The sequence below is a fragment of the Trachypithecus francoisi genome, unplaced genomic scaffold (genome assembly GCF_009764315.1).
Source record: "Trachypithecus francoisi isolate TF-2019V2 unplaced genomic scaffold, Tfra_2.0 Lachesis_group4, whole genome shotgun sequence".
In the NCBI taxonomy this organism is placed as follows: domain Eukaryota; kingdom Metazoa; phylum Chordata; class Mammalia; order Primates; family Cercopithecidae; genus Trachypithecus; species Trachypithecus francoisi.
In genome coordinates this window covers 17,401,903-17,426,917 of record NW_022681469.1, presented here as the reverse complement: position 1 = coordinate 17,426,917, position 25,015 = coordinate 17,401,903, and the positions used below count along the sequence as shown (strand labels likewise).

At 46.8% G+C, this 25,015-nt stretch overlaps 1 protein-coding gene across 1 annotated transcript in view; it reads left to right on the top strand.

The window, feature by feature from the left end:
• Positions 1–25,015, top strand: part of TMEM178B (transmembrane protein 178B) — a 409,381-nt gene that overhangs the window by 359,304 nt on the left and 25,062 nt on the right. Inside the window, exon 3 of the mRNA XM_033193069.1 lies at positions 7,274–7,411. Within this exon, the coding sequence (XP_033048960.1) occupies positions 7,274–7,411 (138 nt within the window). The remainder of the gene's footprint in view (positions 1–7,273; positions 7,412–25,015) is intronic.

Sequence of the window (25,015 nt, the reverse complement as noted above, 5' to 3'; positions counted from 1 at the left end):
AAAAATGAGAATTGCTTTAATTTAGGTGACTTCTATTTCTATTTACACTTATATAGCTCTAGCATTGTGCCAGGTACTATTCTAAGCAGTTTACACATATTTACTTATTTAATCCTCTTAACAGCTCTTTGAAGTAGGTATTGTCATAACCTTCATTTACAGATGTGGAAACAGATCCAGAGAGGGGGACTCATTTGCTTGAGTTCCCACCGCCCTGGCTGTGGAAGAGCCAGGATTTGAATGGGAACAGCCTGATTTCTCCTAATCCTGCCAGTCGCATCTCTATGTGGCTCCCCAGAATTAAAACCCCCACTTCCTTCAGAGGTGGTTGCTGTGCAGTAATTAGGCCCCGGAATCTTCCCTCTCCTTTGAATTAGCTTGTCCTGGTTGATCCCGTGGCTAGCAGGTTCATTGCAGATTCTCTCTCTCTCTCTTTCCACTTCTTACTTCCCAGACCGACTGATCCTTTGGGACAAAAACACTTGAGTTCTGCCCTCACCATTTTGCTGTGCCCTTCAATTCCTGTGACCTTGATTTTTAAGGGCTTGATTAATTTGTGAATGAATGTCCAGCTCTCAGGGCAGCTAACACCCTCCTGCCTTGTAACCCAGACTGTGTGCTCCCATCATGCAGAAGGGAGAGTTTCCAGCAAACCTCCCCAAGAGGTGCCTGTGTGTCCATCAGAGGACCGTGGCCCTGCTGGCCTTCAGATGCAGTGCAGCACTACAGGCACTGGCTGCTGGGGCCATGAATCCAATAGCATTGGTGTGCTTCTTTCTCTAGCCTCAGTCATTACCATCGCAACAAGGTCTAACGCATACTTATCCTCACCATTTCTGTTTTTTTTAATGAAAAAAAACTTCCAATCATCATCATTATTTGTGCAAGGTCTTTAAAGAACAAATAGAAAGACATTCAGCCCATATATTTTCTTTCTCTAAGTAGTGTTTATTTAAATGCAGATATCCTGGTTTCCTGTGTACAGTTGCAAGCAATACCTATCCATTTAAATGTTAATAGGAGTGTAAACTTCAAAATCAAAATTTTTCCATGAGGGAGAACAGCTTTTTCTGGTTCTATTTAATGGTTCTCCTCGCCTTTCCTCCTCCACCTTCCCTCATTATCAACCTCCCTCTGCCCACTCCTTTCCACCACCCTGAGCTCAGTTCAACAAAGCATAAATGCACCTTTCTCATTTCAAAAATTAGAATGTTAAACGTTAGGGTCACGGAATACAAATAATGGACTCAAGCCCGACATGATTCGTGAGGAAATTTTTCTCTAGCTTGGCCTTTGCCTGCAGAGTCAAACTCACCATTCTGGGCTCTTTCCAAGGGGATTATTCTTAGGCCAGCTCCACATCATATTTTTCCAAGGCCTCAGAGTTAGGGTTTCCTCCTCCTTCTTTTCTTTTTCTTTTCTAAAAAGGCAGGAAGAGATGGGGAAAGAAATACAAGCTATATATATGTTCCTGAGTACAAATACTGCTGTGGGCACAGTTAGCAATCACAAAGAAATAAAAAGGCAGTTTCTTACCCCTAAAGAGAGAAGACTGACACGTAGGTTAACGAGGATGGGCAGGAATACATGTACAGGCCTTTCCTCGGGCAGAGAGGCAGTCGGGACCTACTCAAGTGCAAATAAAAAGCAACAAAGAGTTTTTAATCAATGGAAATAATGTCTAATGCCGTTAAGTGCAAATATGGGATAGAATAACCTTCCTGAGGACCTCATGGGCCAAGTTTTGTGTGTTGTGATATCTGGCTTCATCTTCCTTTTCTTTCTTTTTCTCTCCTTCATTGTATCTTTTTTTTTTTTTTTTTTTTTTTGAGAGACAGAGTCTTGCTCTGTCACCAGGCTGGAGTGCAGTGGCATGATATCGGCTCACTGCAACCTCCGCCTCCTGGGTTCAAGTGATTCTCCCTGCCTTAGCCTCCCGAGTAGCTAGGATTACAGGGGCATGCCACCATGCCTGCTAATTTTGTAGTTTTAGTAGAGACGGGGTTTCACAATGTTGGCCAGGCTGGTCTTGAACGCTTGACTTCAGGTGATCGCCCACCTCGGCCTCCCAACATGCTGGGATTACAGGCACGAGCCACCGCACCCAGCCCTGCATCACTATTTTTATCCCACTCTACTGTGTGCATTTTGTAAGCCTCCTTAAGTCTTTTTTGGAACATGGCAGGACTATTAATACATAAGTTAGAATTGAGTATATCAGTTTCATAGATTTTGATCCCATTATTTTATTGCAGGTATTCTTTTTGTTCCCCACCTAGTTCTTTTTAAATAGTATTCTGTTTTTGTTTCACAGAAGCAATAGCTTTCTTCTCTTGTCTCTCTGGGGATATCAAAAATAATTTTGAAAATTTTTTCTTCTCCCTGTAACTTGTTTCCATAAGTTGTTTTCCTCCCCATTCCTGGGCTTTTCTCAGCTATATGGAGATGGTTACTTGTCTGCTCATGTTGAAAAGTGCCTAGAGCACAGAATGAACCCCAGTTCAACTGGGGCTTCACTTCAACAGGGGCCTGAGGGGAGGCTTCTGGGGCACTGCTGGTGTCTGTAGGTCTTTCCTCTGTGCTGGTCATCCCCAGAAAGTCTTCTCCTAGTCTCTAGGCTGGAGGGCAGAGCCCTGGAAGCCAGGTCTGAGAGCCTAGTAGAAGAGAGCTGGAATCAGTGCTAAAACTCAACATCCATATGCACACAGTCCGTAACTCCATCAGGGTGCTGTAGTGAACTTCAGTACAATACCCTGACCCTCAGCTGTGCTGGCGGACCCTCACCTGTTGATCTCCAAACCTGAAGACTGTGTTTTATGACCCCCTCGCACCCTGATCCCAGGAGTCAAGGAAGAGAGGAATCCCTCAGCGATGAGTGGCCAAGGAGATGTAGGAATCTAGATCCATCTGAAATAACTTCAACCAAATCCCTGTTTTATCTCGCTTTCTTCTGCTTCATGACCAGATCCAGATGGACCTGTTGGTGCCAGTTTATGAGCCTTTTGGGGATTCCACAAGTCGGTTTTCAGCTTCTCTGATGCTGACTTTAGATTTGACTCTTTAGGTCCAATTTTGACTCTTTAGGACAACGTCCGTCAGCCCTGCAGACTTTTGTTGTTGTCATCCCTGTCTCCTTTTCTATTTTCCCCATCCTTGAAGACTTCTGTCTTTCTAAGAAATCTCTTAACTGTAGTCTGGCTTGGTTTAGGAGGAAGAAATGCTAGAAACATTTTTTTTCAATCTACCGTTATAACCCAATACATCTTTAATTGCATTATTTTCTCATGTAACTCAAGAATGCAATTCACTCTTCTTGTAGTACACTGGTTTTGAGATTATTTGTCAATAAATTATGTAACTACTTTGGATCTTGCTCTCCTCATCTGTAAAATTGGAATATTTCTTGTCCTATCTACCTTACAAATTGTTGTTGCAGCTTCCCTGAGTTACCACATAGGTCTAAGGACAAAGTCACCAGCTGTTCATGCACGGCTCTGGCAAAATAAGGTTTTCAGGGTGACATGAAAATCTTTCCAGGTCAGTGGAAATACAGAGGCCGGGCCTCTGGTTTTCATTCTTGTTTCCAGATCAACAACTTAGCACAACCCTTAGCTTCTGTTGACAAAGCCCTTTGGGAGGAGGCAAAGAGTACCTAATTGGTGTTAGAGGGCAACAGCCCCTCCCCAACCTGGAACACAGACTTTTGGAAGAGGAATTATTGTCTTCATTTTGCTGCTATTTTGCCTTTTCCTCCATTTTCTTCTAAGTAAAATACTTGTTCTCATCCTCCAACAATTCTCACCTTCCCTCTTTTTCTGATTTGCATTTCCATTTTGTTTTTCTGCCCAGCCCACTTTCCCATCCGTGGCCAAGGTGGACACCTCTTATTGACCCATTTTCCACTTCATTCCCCCAGGCAGAACCTTTGCTTCCTGGCATCTGCAGAGCCTGGGGACAGTACAGGCCTTCCAATGAGCAAGGCCAGGTGAGAGCTGGGCCTCCAGCAAGGTGGGGCTCTGCAAAATTGTCCTGTCTAGTGCTGCCAAATGGGATAGGATTTCTCCTAGAAAGAAGCCTCCATACACCAAAAAGGGAAGGGCCCAGAAGATGAATGTGCTGACCCTTATACCTCCTGTTGGTTTGTTTGTTTTTATCGATATATGATATTTGTATATTTTGGAGGAGTACATGTGATATTCTGATGAATGCATAAAATGTGTAATGATCAAGTCAGGGTATTTAGAATATCCATAACCTTGAGCATTTATCATTTCTTGGTGTTGGAAACATTCCAAACCCTCTTTTGCAGCTATTTTAAAGTATACAATACATTGTTGGTAACTGTAGTTACCCTACTCTGCTATCAAGCATTAGAACTTATTTCTTCTAACTGTATGTTTGTGCCCGTTAACCAATCTTTCTTCGTCCACACCCGTCCCCGCCTCTGGTAACCGTTATTCTGCTCTCTACTTTGATTAGATCAGCATTTTTAGCTCCCACATATGAGTCGGAACATGCAACATTTGTCTTTCTGTGGCCTGGCTTATTGCACTTGAGATAGTGACCCCCATTTCCATCCGTGTTGCTGCAGATGACAACATTTCATCCCTTTCATGGCAGAATAGTATTCCATTGTATATATATAACACATTTTCTGTATTCATTCACTGAAAGACACTTAGCATGATTTTGGTGTAAAAACACATGAATCAATAAAACAGAATAGAGAACCCAGAAATCCACATATTTATAGCCAACTGATTTTCAACAAAGGCAGCAACATACACTGGGGGAAGGACACCCTCTTCAGTAAATGGTGCTTCAGTAAATGGAAAGACTGGATACTCATATGCAGAAGAATGAAACTAGGCCCCCGTCTCTCACCATGTACAAAATTAAACTCAAAATGGATTAAATACTTAAACGCAAAATCCAAAATTATACGTCCTGTTTAAGGAAGTATAAGCCCCTTAAAGGGAAACCTTCTTTTCATTGAAAATAAGCTGTTCTCTCTTTTCCTCTTCCCACCACCTTTTTGCCCTTGAAGATGGTGGGGAGTGGAAGCATTGGTAGTAAAAAGTATCCCATTTCCAGGAGATGATCCAGATGGGATCACATGTCAAGTGGGGACCTTTCTCTACTGAGAAGGCAGCTCAGGCCTCGGTCACTCTAGAGTCTCTTGTGGTGGTGAGGAAAGCAGGGATTAAGGTATAGGGCTGGTGGCCATGGAGACAACATTTGGGGAGATGGAGGGAGGGGACGGCACAGGTGGTTCAATAAAAAGGGGCAGAAGTGCTCCTTCCCTTCTCTGACTGGCTGTGGCTGCCCACGCAGGCCGCTGGGCTCACAAGCTCCTATTGTGATCTAACGATGCTTTCCGTGGTTCCCTCTGACACATAGGGTGATATGAGCATGGGGTACAGTGCTGCATGATAATAAGGCACCCTGGGCAGTTTCCATAAGTGACTGTGAGCATCACTTCTACCTGGCTGGGGCAGGCATCCCAGGTCAGCCAGGGCAGACAAGGATGGCCCTAGCAGAGCAGGAACCTACCCTGTGGCTCTCAAAGATCTCTGCTTCTGTCACTGGAGCCCTGTCCTCCTTCCTCTGCAGGCCTCTCCTCACCAGAGGGAAGGGTCTGCTGCTGTTCCCCTCCTGTGCCCCATCCCTCCCCCCTCCCCAACCAACTTCCTCCCTGGTCGGGGGCTGTCAAGTGTCTGATGGTCAATGTCAGGACAAGAACGGTGGCCTGGATCCCTCTATAGAGGGGTCTTAAGCCAAACTGCACCATAGATCCTTTTGTTTGCTCCACTGGGGTTCCCCATGGGGTGGCTGGAGTGAGAGAGAGGAATGGAGGGGGTGGGACCTGGACACCTTTTGAGGTATGTGTTCTCCAAAGAGACCTGTGGGGTGTTTGTTTCTCAGGGTTGAGAAAAGATTGTCCAGGCAGCAGCTGGTGTGCTTGCGTGGGGTGTTGATGTGGTTTGCTTCAGGCACTTCCCTTGGACAGACAGGGACACCGAAGGGTCCTCCAGGCTGCTCTGCAACCCACTGGGGAGCACAGACCCTGGGGCCGAGACAGGGTAAATAGCTTTGCTCCTGTGTGGAGCCCCATTGGTGGGGCTAGGGCACAGGCTCAGATGTGGGTGGGTGGAGAGAGGGCCCAGGGAGCTGTGGTGGGTGTTGATGAAGGGTAGAGGAGTGGGTGGCATGACCAGAGGGTCAGAAGGTCAAGCTCCAGAGAAGGGGTGATGGATGAGGAAAGTGTGCCCGGAGCTGGTGGGGGTTGGGGTGCGGTGGGCACGTGGAAGCGTAGGTAGGGGGGTTGAGAGCATCTCCGGCTGCCTCTGGGTGCAGGAGGGCAGAGGTGGGAGCTGGGGAGGAAGCCAAGCCAGATGCTGAGTGGCCAACTGAGCCATGGCAACAGCTCTGCCCTCTCCCTTCTGCTAAAAATACTGCCTTTCCAGACAACCCTCTTCCTCTTGGAGCTGATGGGTCAGCCAGGCGTGGAACAGAGAAGGGCCTGACTCAGAAAGCGGGACTGACCCAGGGGTGGAGGAACTGAAGCAATTGCAAGGAATGGATCTGCTCTGGAGCTTAGAGAAGAGCAGAAAGTGTGGCTCTCCTCCTGCAGCCCTGCATGCAGGGAAGGCTAAGCCCGGGAGCCAGCTTGGAGGGGAGGGGACAGAACACAAGACCCCCCACGCTGATAGCTTCCCCTTACATGCAACCTCCTAGCCATACCAGGAGAGCTTGGTAGGTGCAGCCTGACTGCCCAGATCCAGCAGCCCATTGCTCTGGTTCTCACCTGCTTGGAGAGGCTGAGATGCTGTGTTTGGAAGCTAAGAGTGCTGGACAGGTCTGGGTTCCAGTCTCTGATCTACCACTTACTAGCTGTGTGCCATTCAGCAAGTTGCTGCATTTTGCAAATAGGAATAAAGATAGTACCTGTCTCAGAAGGTTGAGATAGATACATAGATAGGCAGGCTATGCCTGGCACAAATGAGGCATAGAAGAAACGGCCATGATATTGTGATGATCTGTCCCTGTGCTTAGGAGCCAAACTGCTGTGGCCTGTTTGTGCACACAAGGATAGAGTCACCACAGGGGCTTCTCCCTCTACAAAGATTGTGTGCTTCTATCTGAGAAGGGCAGGTTGCCTTCCTGCTCCCGGAGGGCCCCTCCCTCCCCGCACCCGCCCCAGGGCTGGGGTGTACCCTGGCCCTCAGTCCCAGGCTCTGCTGCTGACTGTTGCTCGCCTGCTTCCCCACAGACCTGCGCAGAATGACGGCTGGCTTTATGGGCATGGCGGTGGCCATCATCCTCTTTGGCTGGATCATCGGCGTGCTGGGCTGCTGCTGGGACCGAGGCCTTATGCAGTACGTGGCAGGGCTGCTCTTCCTCATGGGAGGTAAGGCTACAGGCTCGTCTTGGGGGTGGTGGTGGACAAGGTCCTGTTTATCACAATTTGGGGAGAATGGCCAGAGGGCACAGCAGAGGGGACCATGACGTGACTGGGGTTCTCATTCACTCATCCATTGGTTCACAAGCACTTCTTGAGTTGCTTTTAGCTCCTCACCACTGCACCAGCTGTTGGGGATACAAAGGAAAATAAGACACGGTCCTCACCTTCTGCTCAGATCTGACTGCCTGTGTGGAAGAAAGACACTGACGGAGATGATCATGAGATGGGTGGTTACAGCAGACGGAGATATCACACCTGGAGCAAGCGTGAGCCCAGGAAGTGCTTGGGCATTTCATTATACGCAGGCCCCGGGCATTGGTGTGAGAAGCCGGAAGCAGGTGCTATCTGGGGACTTTCCGTCCAAAAGCTTATCTTCACCTCTGACTTACGGGTCCTGAAGCTGCTCCCCTTTTGAGTAAGGCGGGGGTGGGACAGGACTAGACCCTCTCTTATATCTGTCTCTCTTACTGTATTATTATACTGTCATGTGTGTAGGACCACTCCAGTGTCCTTCTAAAGGGATTCTACATAAGGAGAACTGCACAGCTATGTGGGAATAGGGGTCCAGTCCATGGAAAGTAAGTGCCTCTTCTTTTCCTGTAAGAGCTAAACTGTGCTTTTTGGTCTCCTGGCTTGAGTCTCAGTCCCAAGCTGAAGTTGACCACTGGGTATGTCCATCACCATGTACCCCTCAGACAAAGGTAGATGGATGGTTTGTGTGGGGCTCCGTAGAGGGAGGGTTGGGCCTGGACAGAGGGAATTAGAAATACTGTGGCTCCCGCCTGTAATCCCAGCACTTTGGGAGGCCAAGGCAGGAGGATCACGAGGTCAGGAGTTCGAGACCAGCCTTGCCAGCTTGGTAAAACCTCGTCTCTGCTAAAAATACACAAAAAATTAGCCGGGCATGATAGCGTGCTTGCCTATAGTCCCAGCTACTCGGGAGGCTGAGGCAGGAGAATTGCTTGAACCTGACAGGTGGAGGTTGCAGTGAGCCAAGATCGTGCCACTGCACTCCAACCTTAATAGAGCAACACTCCATCTCAAAAAAAAAAAAAAAAGATTTATGGAAAGAAATAAAAGTATAAAAGTGAGTCCTGCATTTAGAAACAAGTGTGTTACACTTTAGGCACCTGGAGCAAACACCCAACTCAGGTCCCTTCGGTGAGCCACCAGGCTCTGGGTTTCTGAACGGGGCAGAGGGTGAAGGAGAAGGCCGTGATGGCTCTTTGTCTGCAGGTCCAGCTGGGGACAGGAGAAGTTCATTGCTCTAGATGTATGGAGAGATCTCGGGGCCTAGTGAGCTGTGGGATTTGGCTTGAGTTCTGAATTTATTGAAGGTCTACCCTCATTCCCTTGAAACACAGCCATTCTGTGCCAAAGACAAGCAGGATCTTTCCAAGGAAAAATCACTCAGGGCTAAAAAACCCTCTGCTATTAGAGTCAGGATGCCCCATACCACAGCTGCCTCCTCGGTAAGTCTCACACCTGTGGTTATGGCAGAGGCTGGGGGAGGAGGAGGGGGTTGTGCTGGCTCTGTCTAATAGTTTCCACTCTCCTTCTGGTCTCCCACAGAGACAGAGGCTGACAAAACCAGGCATATTCCCTGCTCTGTGCCTCGCAACCCCTTCAGTGAAACAAGGAGTCAGACTAGCTTGATGATTTCCACACCGTATTTTAGCAATGGAACCTTTTTTTGGTTTTCCCTTTGCAATCCAAATCTTCCGTAGCCCCCCAAGATGTACAAAGATAAAAGTGGAGCAGCTCTGTTTGCAGTGAGCGTTCTCTCTAAGACTCTTTTGGATATATAAAGGCAGGCTCTGGTGAAACAAGGCTTTGCTAAGGCTCCAGAGAGGCCTCCCAGGAATCTAAGAAAAGCTGAGCAAACAGGCCTGGGGCAGATAAGGAATCCAGTGAGCCCTGGGGGCCAGCTGTCCTTCATCTCCACTTCTTTGATGGCATTTGAGGCTCCTGCATGGTTTTCCATTCTCCCCTCTCTTCATGCCAGGCACAAGGTTCAGATCCTGCCCAGGTGCTAAGTCTCCAGGACTTTCCAACTCTTTGACAACTTCCCTCCGGCCTGCTGAAGTCAGCTTCCAGAGAAAAAGATTGCGTAATTCGCTGGTTTATCTTTTCCAGACAGGGAACACATCACTGGTCAAACAATAAAGGGACAGAATTGAGTGACAGTGGTTGACCAATAGATGTGACTGTGGTAGGGTCACTGGGCTGTATCCCACTTAGCGGAGACCTTGGTGAGCACCTTCGCAGGATGGAGGGTGGGGGCAGTGAAGGATATGAGTGTGCCCGGAGCCCTGCCCTTGGATCGTGGCACCTCCCAAAAGCCCAGGGCTCTGGGGAAGACCTCTGAATGCCCCTGGGCTCAATTAGGAGTCAGAGGCCCCTTTCTATAGGGTGAATGAGTGAGAGCCTTGCTTACCTTTGTCCAGGCAGTGGTTCTCAACCAATGCACATTTAATCACATGGAGAGCTTTTAAAAAATGACTGATGCCAGACCTATCCAAGTGGAACTTCTGGGGGTGATCTTAATGTACAGCCAGAGTTGGGAACTAGTGGAAGATATGAACTTCCCAGTTCTTTCTAGCGCTAATATTTTATGATACTAGGAATGAACCTGTTGGCCGAGACCTTTCATGATTTTTTTTAAAACTCTAGCCTTTAAGGACTATTTCTGCATACTTTATGCTGTAAGAGATAGGGCACGTCTGAGATGGGGCCTCAATTATTACTGGGTAAAGCTCATCCAATCTTTTCCTACTGAGGGTCCCAGGTAAATCTGCTTTCTTGGGGACACGCAATCTATTTTTTAAGCGGCAAAACCATCCTTTAAGATACAGTGTTAGCATCACAGAAAGATTTGGGGAAGCTGCTGTTCTAAAAGCTGCCTTTTGCTGACTGCAGCACCGTCCAGGTTGGAGTAAACCCATCTCATCCACAGATCAGGTTGCCTTCTTATTTGTCCCGGTACGTTGTTACCTGTGTCCATAGGTAAAGCCATGTCTTCCTGAAAGAGTCTGGGGAAGAAAGGGATGTCCACATACCTTGTGGGTACCATTAGGCACCAACAGAAGGAGCTGGAGAACAATGCTACTAACAGCTGGTCCCTTGAAGGGTGGTCTTTCTTGAAGATGACTCTCTCAGGGGTGGGAGGGCACTTCCTTTCTTCTCTAGTTAGGGTTCTTTCCAACTGGGTTAGACACAGCTATGGGAGTCCGGAAGTCCCAGGCAGCTGCCATTTGCTGACTGTGAGCTCGGGACTAGGGAAGAAGCAGACTGGAACAGTAGCTGCACTTCCCCCTTCCTTGCTTAGCAGATACAGCAAACAGAGCCTGGGGCATCAACCCAAAAATGATGCCTTGATCTCTAGAACCCTGTATGTCAAAGAGACATGACAGCACCACCCCTCTCAGAACCTGGCCAGTCCCTGCTCTCTAGGAGTTAATCTTTAGGGGTTGTCCTGATGAAGAACTTGGAGAGTAAGCCACCTGTGACAGCCACCTCATGGATACAGCAGAACAATCAGCCACTTGAACTATAGAGCGTTATCACAAGGCAGGACAGAAAGGCCCCGTGGCCTTAGCTTTCACCCAGGCTCAGGTTGCAGGCATCTATAACCGAGCACAGACAGGAGCCCGAGGGGTAAAATGGGGCTACAAGTGAGAAGGGTGGGGAGACAACATCGACAGTGCCTGGAGCTGTCCAGGCATGGATGTGGAGCAGGCACAACAGGAAGAGGCAGCAAGAATGAAGAAGGTAAATTTGGAGGCAAGAGTTCAGAGATGAAATTGCAGGTGACTTCAGAGGAAACTGCCAAAGCCAACATGAAAATGGAAGAATTCTATTCCCAACCTCTTCTCTCTTCCAATATGAAGGAAGATGGCCTGCGCTGGGCACTTTTCTGTTCCAGATTTAACTATTTCCTCGTCAAAGTGGGGGCACCCTGCACCCTGGGAAAGAATTAGCTACGAATTGTTTAATGAACGCTCAGCCCGGAGGAGATGATTAATTAAGTAGGGCAGCTTTGCTGAACCAGGAGGCCGGGGGTGGCAAGTGGGATCCAGTTTTCCCTTTGGCAGGGCCTTTAGGGGAGAATCTCACCCAGACTGGCACAACACCATTTGTGTGCCTGATGATTCACCAGTGACATTCAGAAACTCAGGAACAGGATGCCACCAGGGAAAGACTGCAGGCCAGGGAGCACGTGACTGCTATGAGTTCCTGTGATTCCCTTGCTGGGTGCACCTCAGTACCGCTTCATGGATACGGATCCCCAAGATGAGCGTAAGCATCAATGTATGCCCCACGCCATCAAGACCCCTCTCACACACCCTCTCACACTCCCTGGAAGACATCCGTCACTTCCTCCCCAATTCAGGTCTAAGGCTCCATGATCTTGTGTCTAGGCTAATGCTGGAGCCTCCTCTCTAGACACCCTGACTCCACTCTGGCCACCCTGCAATCAGTCCTTCACAGAGCAGTTAGCATAATTTTATTTAAAACCATAAATCAGATATGTCAGTCATCTACCGTCAATGGTCAAATAGCTTCCAGTTGAACTTAAAATCTGAACTCCTTACCCCTCCTCAGAAGCTGTTTGTAATTGGGCTCATGCTGCCTCTCACCTCCTTTCCTGTTTCTTTCCCTAAAGTCGGGTCACTCCCACCACACTGGCTGCCTTTCTACCCTGGAACACCCGAAGTTTTACTTCAAGGCCCTGGAGCAAGCTGACCTCTTTGCCCATAGTGTTTCCTTGTAATCCCTTGTGGATGGCTCAATTTTCCAATTCAGGTTCCACCCTCTTAGAGAGGGCTTTCTTGACCACCCAGTTTCCTGCAGTCATCTAGGTATGCTCTATACTTTATTTAATTTTCTGTAGCACCCCCTTTATTTTCTAAAATGTTTGTGGTTGTGTTTTCATTTTGGCTGATTTCTTAGGAGCTTAAAACAACAAACACTTATTATTTCATAGGTTACATTTTTCAGAATCCCAGATACAGCTTAACTGACTTTCTGTGGAAAGTCCCATAAAACTGTGATCAAGGCGTCAGCTGGGGCTGAGTTCTCATCTGATGTTTGAGGTCCTCTTCCAAGATCACAATGTTGACAGAATTCTTTTCCTTGCAGCTGTAGAACTCAGAGAAGTTTGCTTATTCAAGGCCAGCAAGAGAGAGAATTTCTGACTTCTTCCATCTCTGACCTCTAGACCCTCTGTTTGTTTGTTTGATTTTTAATAGGACTTATATTTTAGAACAGTTTTAGATTTACAGAAAAATTGAGCAGATTGTAGACTTCCCATAGTATCCTCTGCCACTGTACCCAGTTCCCTCTATTATTAACATGTTGCGTGAATATGATACATTTGTTATTATTAATGAGTAAATATGTACATTATTATTAGCCAAAGGCCACAGTTGACTCGAAGTCCCTCAGTTTTTACCTGATGCCCTTTCCTGTTCTAGGATCCCATTCAGGACACCACACTGCACTTCATTCTCGGGGGTGGCATATGAGTCTGCATAGGCTCCTCTTGGTGTAGCTGTTTCTCAGACTTTCCTTGTTTTTGATGACCTTAGCGGTTTGAAAGAGAACTAGTCAGGCATATTGTACAGTGCTCTTCTGTTGAAACTTGTCTGATGTTTTTCTCATGATTAGACTGGGTTAGGGGTTTTGGGGAGAAAGAGGTAAAATGCCATTTTCAACACATTATTTCAACATGATTTACGACTGTTGAAGTTGCCCTGACCGTGTGTTTCTCATCTTTCCACACTGCAAAAGTATTTTCCCCCATTCCCATGACTTCCTTGGAAGGAAGTCACCACGTGCAGCCCACGCTTGAGGAATGGGACGTGAAGATGGAGTGCTAGGATGGAGATCCTTGAGTATGCAGTAGCTACGTAATTTGGAATTCTTCTACGTGGGAGAGATCTGTCTCTGCTCCCCCATTTTTTTTTTTTTTTTTTTTTGAGACGGAGTCTCGCTCTATCACCCAGGCTGGAGTGCAGTGGCCGGATCTCAGCTCACTGCAAGCTCCGCCTCCCGGGTTTATGCCATTCTCCTGCCTCAGCCTCCCGAGTAGCTGGGACTACAGGCGCCCGCCACCGCGCCCGGCTAGTTTTTTGTATTTTTTAGTAGAGATGGGGTTTCACCGTGTTAGCCAGGATGGTCTCGATCTCCTGACCTCGTGATCCGCCCGTCTCGGCCTCCCAAAGTGCTGGGATTACAGGCTTGAGCCACCGCGCCCGGCCTGCTCCCCCATTTTTTATTCAGTCATTTATACCAGTGTGGACTGATGACCATTTATCTTACACTTTGGGTTTAATCCAATACTACCTTCCTTTGTTGCTCTCATTGTTACAGCTTTGGCCATTGGGAGAGCTTTCTGTTGGCTCCTTTGCCCCTTTGAGATATCTCCATCAATGTGGGTTTTGGTTTTGATGATGATGTTTTGTTTACTTGCTTGTTTGAGCACGTAGTTTTTGAAACTGCCAGGTGCTCCAGGCTCATCTTATATATTTCCTGCCCAGTCCTGGAATCAGCCATTTCTCCAACGATCTCTGTTTCCTTTTATTAGAGAAAGGTATTAGAAACCAAGATATGGGTGCTTGGGTGCTAGGTGTCTGAAATGTTTTTAACATTCTGGATTTGTTCACTGTCTCTCTCCCTGGACTTAGATATCTGCTGCATGATCTCCAGAACTTTGTCTGCTTTAGTGAAGGGATACCTTCCCCAAGGTATCACTAATGTCAGGAACAGTGTCTGCGCTCTTAATAAATATTCGTGGAACAAATATATTGGAAAAGTGAATTGTGCGTAACAAAATATTTTGGTTTTGTCTCAATAGAGCAGCAATTCTTCAATAAAATACCCCATCTTTTCTTCTGTTCCTATTCTAATCCTCTCCCATTTCATGAGATTTCTTGTCTTCTTGTTGTCTTTATTTGAATAGTCCAAGGGGTCTATCTACTTCTGTTATAAACTATCTCAAATTCTTTTTGGAGGTGGAGTATGAATTACACATGAATTCATGAAGAGCTTTCTGTCTCGAGCTTGGACTCACAGACTATTAAAATAAAAGGGACTTTAGAGACCAACCAGTTCCACTTCCTTGTGTCACCAGGTAAAAGTAGTCATGTCAAATTGTCCTAGGTGACCTGGCCAGTGAGTGGCAGATGAGAGCTGGAGCCCAGTCTGGGACCCAGCCTGCATTCCTGCATTCCCCAGCTCTGCCCCTGCTTTTGGCACTCCATGTTGAAGATCTCTGTGGCCCCATAGCCCCTGCTTCTTCCCACACTAGCACAACTCTGGTTCTGGGCTTCTAGGTGGGTGCCAGGTATGTGTCATTCACTCTGTGTCTCCCTCTCTCCCTTCCCTCCTTTTGCAAAGCACAAAGGGGCATATGGAGGAGACTGTGGCCAGAACCAAGGGCACGGGTGGTAATGAGAAAAGGAAATCATTAAAGTTTCTTTTCCTGCCACCTGTGATCAGTGTGACCTTTTATACCTTCCCAGTCAGTCAAGGGGAACGAGGAGAATGCCCTAAAGAAGCTCAGGCTATTATGTTGGAGTGATTGCAGTGATTTGCAAACCAATGATGCCACATGTCTGGCATCTATACCCACTCCACCAAGCTCACCAGAGAGCAGTTCAGCTGTGTGATGAACCCCCAGACACTCAGCATAACACCCCTCTGCTGCTAGACAAAGACCTTGATGGAGGCCTGGGCATTCTGAAAATATACAAGCCTAAAAGGAAAAGTCCAAGGCAATGGCCATCTTGCCTGGACGACTGTTTCTTTTAGACAGTAAAATGATTTAGGGGATCTTATGGAACAACATTCAGGTGCCCCCACCAGCCTTTCCCCACTGTTATTCCTAGCTTGCTGTACTTAAAAACATGGGTAGGACGATGTTTCAAAGTAATTAAAAGCAATGACAAAAATGGCAGTTACTTTTGCACCAACTAATATAAGTTCAGGAGGTGTTATGTCTCAAACTTCATGACTCTTAGGTCAGAGAGGGGAGACATGGAGTAAAAGGACCATATAAGTTAGATATTTTGGAGAGGGAGAATACATTCAGTAAGCTAATGACTTGCTATGAAACAGGCTTACAATAAACCCTTGATAAATGGTAGCTGTTACTGTTACATGTATAGCCTAAGTGAAGTCCATTTTAATAGGCAGAGAAGTATCTGTGATCCATCATGGTGAATCAAGGGCAACTCTGGCATAAAACCTATCTCCTTACCCAGCCAATCTGCTTTTATAGTTTTATGTGAGATTTCACTAGAACATCACAACTCATCTCTTGACTTTTTGTCTTATAATCTTTCTTTCAAAATCCTGATTAGAGACTCACAGACTACTTCATACCCTGGAGCATATCTTGCTTCTTGAAAAGTGCAGTTTTCAATATTTATTAGCATTTGATTATTACAATTAAAACAAATCGGGGAGGGGGTAAATCATGTCACTAAAAGACATTTGGGGGAGAAGATAGATCGTCGGGAAGACTAGGACATAACATCCAGGCTTACCTAACGTACCTCATGTAGAATGAGTGGCCAGGATGCACCAATTTGGTAATCCAGGCAGCAGGAGGGCCTCATTTTCACACTGAAGCTGGGGCAGACCCAAAGGAGTTTCGCCTTTGCCACCCAATGGGACCTGCCCTCTCCTACAGATATGGGGTTCAGAAGAGAACAGGGAGCAGCAGCCTTAGCCCTGTGAATCCAAATCTGGTCAGCGATTAAAAGCCACGTCAGAGTGCCCCATCACTCGCCTGCCAAGCCTTCAGGAAAGCCACGTGCCACATGTTCACCAGGGCAGGAGGATTCTTTGTCACTGGCTTTCTGGATGGAAATGCTAAGACAGAGCAGCCCCTGGAAGGAGATGCAAAGGAGGATGGTTGGTGAAGGTCTCTCAGAGAGTTTCTTTGGGAAGAGCCAACCCTTGCCTACACTTGCACATGAGCTGCCTTCCATTCTCTGCCTCTTGATTGGAGGTGAGAGTCCTAGTTAAGTAGAATCACCCAATTGAAGAGGGAATTATGGTTTTGTCATGGAGAACCAGTCCAGGACCAAAAGAGTCTTGGACTAGCCACGTGGCCCTAGGAAAGTTTCTTATCCACTTTTCATGCCTTGCTTCAATTTTCTCAGCTATAAAAGAGGTCCAGTAACAGGACCCACTTTAGGCACAGCTGTGAGACTTGCAGAGTTAATACATGTGAAGGGCTCACAACAATGCCAGGCATTGTGCTCAGTACCTTTTTAGGTATTATTATTATTTAGCTACTGAAATGCTTCTTTTTTAAATAACCACCTTTAGTGACAGTGCCCTGAGCAGTGTCATCCCATCACTACCAATGCCACACAAATGCACTACATGCCATCAAGATGAAAAAGAAGAAATCTTTAGACAGATGATGTCTCTCTGACTGATCACCCCTACTCATTCATTTATTTGTTTGCTCAATAAATACTGATTGCCTATTATGTGCCAGACACTGTCGAGGCACCTAGGATACTAGGAAGAGCAGCATAAAGTCCTCATGAGGCTTGCGTTTAAGTTGGAGAGACAGACCGAAAGCAAGTGCCATAAATATATAGTGCGATGTTAGGTGGTAAGAACTATGGAGAAAAATAAAGCTGGGAAGGTGATGGGGTGGGGGGGCATGGCTGTTGTTAGAGAGGGCGTGGAGGGCCTCTCAGTGGTGGTGATGTTTGAACAGAGCTTGAATGTAGGAGGCAGGAAGCCATAAGAAGACTTGGGGCAGGATCATGCCAGGTAAAATGAGCAGCAAGGAGAAGGGGCCTGGGAGGGGACTGAGTTTGTTGGGTCTGAAGAAGTTGAGCAAGAGGATGACCGTGATGGGAGCAGAGTGGAAAGGAGATGACTCTGCCAAGAGCAGATCATGAAGAGCCTCAGAGGTGTGGGCAGGGGCTGATGGACTGAGGGGCATCCATCCCCATTCTGCTTGCCCTGCCCTCCATCTGTTTCACGGCTTGTCCCTGGGCTTCTTTCCGGGGCAATTGTTTGATACTGTGTGACTTTTATCAGCCTCTCTGGCTACGTCAGCCTCTCTTCCACCTACCACTCCCAGTTCCAGTGAGTGGGGTGCTGTGTCTGTTCATATCAGGGGAAGCCCGAGCAGGGTTGGGGGGCTGGTATGTGCCCCCTGAAGGTGTTGCAGGGGCAGCCACACCATCTAGCCAGTACCAGCTATACAATTTGTGGGGCCCAGTCCAGGATGAAAACTCAGGACCCCTTGTTCAAACATGATTAAGAATTTCAAGACAGCAACAGTAGAGGATCCATGCAAGTGGGCCACTGCATAGATCATATGCCCATGAAGCCAGTTCTGCCTCCAGCATTGTCCCACACTTAAATGCCCTGAACCCGGAACTCCAAAGCCTTTTGCTGCAAGGGCTCCCAGAGATCTTAAGAAACCAGAACTAGTCTCTATTCTGCTTGTAAACCCCCTTCTTCCTAACCAGTCTGCTGTGCTTAAGACCACTGCTTGCCTTTGATGATTGAATAATCACAAAAAGCATGTGTGCCTCTTTCCTTATGTCAGAAGCTACTCCCCGGATATTGAGAACACAACCTGTTAATCAGGTAAAGCTCTTAATAAGACAATTGCTTTCTGCGATAAGAGAGAATGCACCTTGCAAAACTTTGGCAGGGCCTCCAGGGGAGGGAGCAAGATCAGAATTTATTGAGAATCGGAAGTTTGATTTAAAGCCATTATTTCAAAGTGGACATGTGATTAATGCTGGGTATGAATAATTCGATAATGATTGGGTAAGAATAACGATAATGTCCTGGACTGATGGGAACCGCAAGGTCAAGATTTTGAGGCCAGGGATTCAGAGAATCTTGGGGCACACGCTGTCAGTTGATGCTGTTGATGAAAGTGTTGGTGGATCTTTTGGAAAATTCCTGTAATGAAACAAATCATTTACTTGCACAGGACAGTCCCAGAAATGTAAAGGAGATGGCAGAATAGCAAAGGCATGTTCCTGTAGACAGTAAGTTCACGTTTTGGTTCTCTGTCCAGACTGAGGGTGGAGTAGACAATTTGGGTTCTCACTTAGGATGAGTCATTTCCCCCCAGCCCAGTGCCCTCCTGAGTGGCCTGCCTCTACCACCACAGCTGTGCTGGACATGTCCAAATGACTGAGTGAATACAGTCCAGGCTCAGTCTGGGACCCTGACGCCCTGAGGTCTCCTCCTCTCAGCATTAACAAGACCCTGTCTTCTCTGGGGTAGGAATCACTAAACTGTGCTGAGTTGGGGTCTGTTTTTTCTACACCATGGACAGACAAGCAAGGTGGGTCAGAAGGAGGGTGGGCAGGAAGAGAGAAGAGGGACAGGGTAGATGAAGACCATCCCTACCTCTGGAGTGGTTGTCCAGAAGGGACAATTCCTCCAACAGCCCTTTCAGTGAAAACAGAAAGACCCTGGAATGTGATGATGGCTCCACAGTGCTGGATTGCTATGGAAACTTAGGTCATTTCTAAGGTAATTTCAGAAGTCTCCTCCCCGTGGCTCTTCTGGGATGCTCTTACAGAGGTTTGTAAGCTTCAGAGAAAGGGAACTTGTCAGGCAAGCTTCTGGCCCTTGAAACAAGTCACAAATCAAAGAAAAATGCTGGTTTTTGAAGTAAATGGAGAGACTCCTCCTATTAGGCTTAAAAGCTGTTCCCAGGAAACAAGAGGGAGAAGCAGGTCAAAGTGAAGAGGAATTTTCTCTCTCCTGTCATCTGAGAATCGGGGCATTGATTGCAGGGGTGGGGGGAGGTTGAGAGTAGAGGGGTTAAAGACAGGTAAGAAGTGACCAAAAATAGCCTGACCCAAGGAACGGGGGCACTGTCTGCCCTCCTGAGGCTCCTTGTCACCTCCACTCCTTGATAGCTGAGATGTACTACAGGGTCTAGAGCCTGGAGGATGGAATTGAAGCCACCAGGCACCAGGGAAAACCGGACCAGACCAGACCAGACACAGGATCCCCCTGAGATAGGCTGAGAGCACATTCTCAGTGAATAAGTCAGAATGTGCAGACAGGAGGGAGGGCGCCTGGCTCCCTCTGGGTACCAGAGACTCGGAGAACTGGCCCAGATTGAGAGCCAGGGAGCAAGGACTCAGCAGCAGCCCCCACCGTGAGCCGCCAGGCACACCTTGGCCCAGGCAGCCTCTCTGAACCTCACTGCGGATTATGCAACCTGCAGAGGAGGTGGGTGAAGCCTGGCAAGCCTGAACGATTCAGCAGTCTGTACAACACAGGGGCCTTTAAGACCTAGGGGAGAGGGACTCTGGGAAGGTCTCAGAGCATTACACTGCAGAGGATCTATGAACACAGTCCCTGAGCTGTAAATGAATTCTGCTCTCGTGGATGTACCTACTCATCCTAACAGCCTGGGCTACTGGGACAGGTGGGAAATGGCTTGTGTTTCCTCACCACGTCTGAAATAATTGGGGAATGATGGCCTTTGCAAAGCCACTGTGCCTCCCTGACTTTCTGGAGTCCTGATTTCAAACATACTTTCCTATGATTAGATCTTTTCTTATACCTTGTGTCTTGATTTGGGGTTTGGAAAATGCACTCACCCTATCTATGGATGTTATCAAAAGGTCAAGGACTTCTGAGATGTAGCTGTGAAGGAGGCAAGCCCATCCCCACTTTAGTGAACCATTTGAACATGCCCAATGCTTGTTATTCCTGAAATGGACAGCCAGTTGTTAAGTACCTACTATGTCCTGGGTGCTGTGGAAGAGAAAATAAAATCAAACCCATCTCTGCCTCAGGGTTGCTCACAATTGTAGAGAGGAGCCAGACACCTGGATCAATAAGAGATAAATTAGCTGTTTTCTTTTTCAGGACTGAAACCCTTAAGTGCAAAATAATTTTGTGTTGTTTCAGCAGAAAAGAGGGCATTGCCAATCCATCCATCTACGCAGGAAGTTTGTGGTCACCCAAAAAGGGAGGAAAGGGGGCCATTTATGTTTTGGGTAACACCTTAGAATTCACAGAATTTTAAAGGGAGGATAAGGTCTCATTTGACCTGAAAACCCCCATAGGAAGCAGGTGGAAGAGGTGGAGAGGGAAGAAGATGAGCAGACAACCTACAGCAGGTCAATAGTAGACACTATTCCAACATTATCTCCCTTTCATCTTCCCAGCAGCCCTTTAAGGTTGGCATTACCATCCTAATTTTGTAGATAATAAACTAGACCCAGAGAGCCATGAAACAAGTTTGAAGTCATGCAGTTAAGTAAATGGTGGAGTCTTAATCTAAGGTCTTCAGACTGGTACCCATTCTTACTTTTGTGTTCCTGTGACAGTGGGAGAAAATAGAATGTTACTGGGAATGCCACCTGGAGTAAAGGGACAGGCCCCCAAAACACAGGCTTACTCACATGCATTCATTCATAGCCATAAGCCAGAGGGTCCTCCTCCACTCCCACCAGCAAGGGGCAGGCAGATGCTGTTTGGGGTACGAAGGAGGAAGACAGGTCAGGAAGGCAAAATAGAGCCACTTTTGCTACCGAAGTGTTGACAAAGGCCTCAAGGCCAGATGGAATGAATGTTATCTGGAGTCAGGCTCAAAAGTTCTACAACCCTGGGCAGATTTCTCCTTTATACACCTCTGTATCACCACCTGTAAAATCATACCTCCCTTGTAGGGTGGTTATGAGAATTAAATGAGTTGATGTGCAAAATGCTCAAACCCTGCCTGGCTCTAGGGAGCACTTAGTTCATTTTTAATAATGTGTGCTCAGTTTAGCACTGACTCCTGCTTTCTTTGCAGTTCCTAGCACTCGCTTAGAGTTTAAGTACCTTGGACAAGGTACTCAGCCACCTCATTCCCAAAGCCAGGATTCAAACTCAAATCTGTTTGATTCTGAAGCTGGGACTTTTAATTATGCAGCGCTGTCTTCCGAATAACCAGTAACTTACTGACACAGCTGTGATCCTCAAACAGCTCATGACCTGGTAGGGTAAGAGACGACTCCACATGGCCATCTCGTCATGCATGGTACACGAAGGGCAGTGTTCTTGGGCTGGCAGGAAAGAGGAAGCTGGTTCTGTTCATAAAAATATTTCTTAGAGAAATAGGAAAATGAGTCTCTTTGGCTGGATATATGAACATTTTTATGTGTTTTAAGACAAACAGCAAAGCTTGGGGCTCATGAGGCAGAAAGGATAATCCTTACTTATTACTTCTAGAGCTTCACTACCAACCCACTTTATCTCTTGGAGTCTCTGTTCCTGCCCTGTCTTGGAAGCTGGTTTCTTGGAGATGTGCTTACTCCTGGCTGTTTCACTTGTCCCCTGTCCTTGACCCTCCTGTTCCTGACCTCACTAGGGTTGACCTAGCTCCATCTTTCGTGAAACTCTCATCTCTTTTCTTCTATAACAATACACTTTTGATGTTTCCTTTTTCCTTTGCCTTTTCTGTTTTCTTTGCCCTTTTCTACCTATAAATATAGGCTTTTGACTCTCTTTGCTTTTTACCTAAAAACATGTCCCCTTGTCAACAACACACACCATCACGGTGATGATTATCTCTGCAAAAATGAATCTGGAACATGTCTATGGAACAGTCTTTCCTGAGCTCTGGCCTCATGTTTTAAAAATGTTTTCTAGACATCTCCACCTTTCTGGAACCTCAAACATACTTTGACCCAGATTTGTCCTTTCTCTATATATGTTGTGCATGTGCTTTATGTTTACTGAGTACATGCTAAGCGCCTGACTGACTGTAGGCACCCAACACATGTCTGCTCTGACCTTTCCCTTCCTCCAGCAAATGAACTTGTTTTCTTCACTTCCTTGCAGATCAGTCTATTACCTGAGTCATCTTCCACTTTTCAGTTTTCACCCTTACCTTTCCATCAATTGCCAGTATCTGCTAATATTTCCTTTGCAATATTCTTTGCAGCTCATTCATTTGTTTCCATTCCCTGAGTGCCATCTGGGCCCTTAGTACTATTGCAGTAGTTTGGGAGTCATTTAGCCGTTGGTAGAAATCTCTGTCCCACCACTTAGTTGCCAACCTCTGAGCCTACATTTTCTCATCTGTAAAATTGAGATAGTGCTGCTTACCCTGTAGGGTTGTTGTGTAGCTAAAACAAGTTAATATATTTTTGAAAAATCTAGCAGAGAGTAGGCACTCTATAAATGTTCATTTCCCTGCTTTCCTCTAAATTCATCCTTTACAGCATACTGTTTTTCTAAAATATACTTATGTCATTACTCTGATGAAAAAATGTTTTGTGGCCCCCTGTTGTTAAGAGAATAAAGGCCAATGTCCCCAGCCTGGAGCTGAATGTCAGCCATAATCTTGTCTCATGTGCCTTGGCCACAGGCCCATGAGCCACAGGTGTTCCAGTCACCGCAGCCACTGACTGTCACTGCCTCCGTGACACCCTTTTCTGCCTGTTGAAGGCTGAAGCTGTTGTCAAGGCTTAACTTACAGTCAGCATCTTCTAGAAATCTTTTTGAGTGATCTTACCTAGACCCAGACTCCTCCTCTGAACTCAGACCTCACTTTGTTCCATTTTGATGGTACTTGCCTCATTGTGAGTGTCTTGGACAGTAGTGATCTAGTCATTTCCTAGCTTTCCTCTGAGTCAAAACCTCCTGAGTGGCAGGGGCTCCCTTCCTTGTGGGTGACTCCAGTTGTTATTTTGCTCATCTTTATTTTAAGGCTTCTGGTAACTTTTACTTATCGGGCTTGGATCCTTTCTGCTAAAGTGACATAAATTACAGCCAGTGCCTTTTTCCTCCAAGTCTTTCAAATATTTGGAAACAACTCTATCACACTCTTAAGTGTCTGCTTTACAAACTAAGTTCAGCTAAATAAACATTGATTGGATACCTACAGTGTGCTAACATTGTGTTAATACCTAGGACACGCAAATAGTAACTTACATGGTCCCTGTCCTTAAAGACTGCCCAGGCAAGTGGTAGAGTCACATAAGTGCTCAGAGCAGCCCATGACAAGTGCTGTAGCAGGGCACGTTGTGGGAATATGGACAAAGGGTGCCTCCCTCTGCTGGGGAGTCAAGAGGCCTTGCAGGGGAGCTAATGATTGAGGCTGAAGCAGGAATACCCCATTCTTCCCATTGCCACTCGAAGGGCTTTTAATGTCCATCTATCAAAGGAAACTGCTCCTAGACATAGAACCGGCAACTTTTCAGAAGCAGTATGCCAAGTCTTTATTTATTCATTTTAGTTTAGGATTTCACATGTCATTAATAGATTTCCATTTTTATATATCCCTATGTAACTAAACTCTGTTGTGAATGAAGCAAAAAATCCCTTTTATCTAAAAAGAAAAAAGCTTAAGCAGCTTTATATAAAGTTAACATGTAAATCTAGTATGATATTTGACCCTCCAATTTGGACCCTGAGTAATAGGGAATGTCAAGAGCTGTGTCCTTCCCATTGCCACCCTAGCAAAACCTAAGAATCTCTTCTTGAAGTGTCTGCTGCACTCCCAGGCACAATTTATTTAAGATAATAATTAATGTAATTACCCCTCTGGCTCAGCTCTTAACATTTTCAGATAAGTTCCATCAAAATCACATTTCCCAAAAGCCTCTGGCTCACAGCTTTTTACAGTCCCTGAGTTAGCATGGCTAAGGGAAGTGGGGCAGCCATTCTCTTCTCATCTTGTCCTTCCACCTAGGCCTCATGCCATAAAGTAGGAAACTTCTCTCCTCTCTTTAGGAGGATACAGACTCCACCTTTTAAGGCCTTACTTGCCAAAGGAGAAGTGACTGCCTTCTCCAATGGTGAGATTGGTGGGAGAGGAGGCCAAGCTCGTGGGGCCCAGCACCCTTTGGGTCCCCTCCCCTTGCTCACTTCTCCATGTGGTCAGCCTTCCTGGGGTCAGGGCCCAAGACCCAGGCCAGTTTCAGGAGGCCACTTTGGGGACCTTTCCTCTCCTCTCCTCTCCTCTCCTCTCCTCTCCTCTCCTCTCTCTCCTCTCCTCTCCTCTCCTCTCCTTCCTTTCCTTTCCTTTCTTCCACCCACCAATAAGAGTCAACACTTCTGGGTGAGTGTATTTGCTCTACAGACTCAAATATTCCCTCCTAAAATGTAAGCCAGGAGAGAAAGTATTGGGGAGCTTGACTGTGGCCATGGGACAATGGAACAAGCCACAGTTGCCACTGTAGCCTTGTCAGTAACAGAGCTGGTATATTTCTCCTCATCTGCCTCCTTTCTGTGGTTCTTTTCTCATTAGAGTTTGAATTCAGAAGGGGGTATGGAAGATGAATGAATACTTCTCGGCCGGGCGCGGTGGCTCAAGCCTGTAATCCCAGCACTTTGGGAGGCCGAGACGGGCGGATCACAAGGTCAGGAGATCGAGACCATCCTGGCTAACACGGTGAAACCCCGTCTCTACTAAAAATACAAAAACTAGCCGGGCCAGGTGGCGGGCGCCTGTAGTCCCAGCTACTCGGGAGGCTGAGGCAGGAGAATGGTGTAAACCCGGGAGGCGGAGCTTGCAGTGAGCTGAGACCA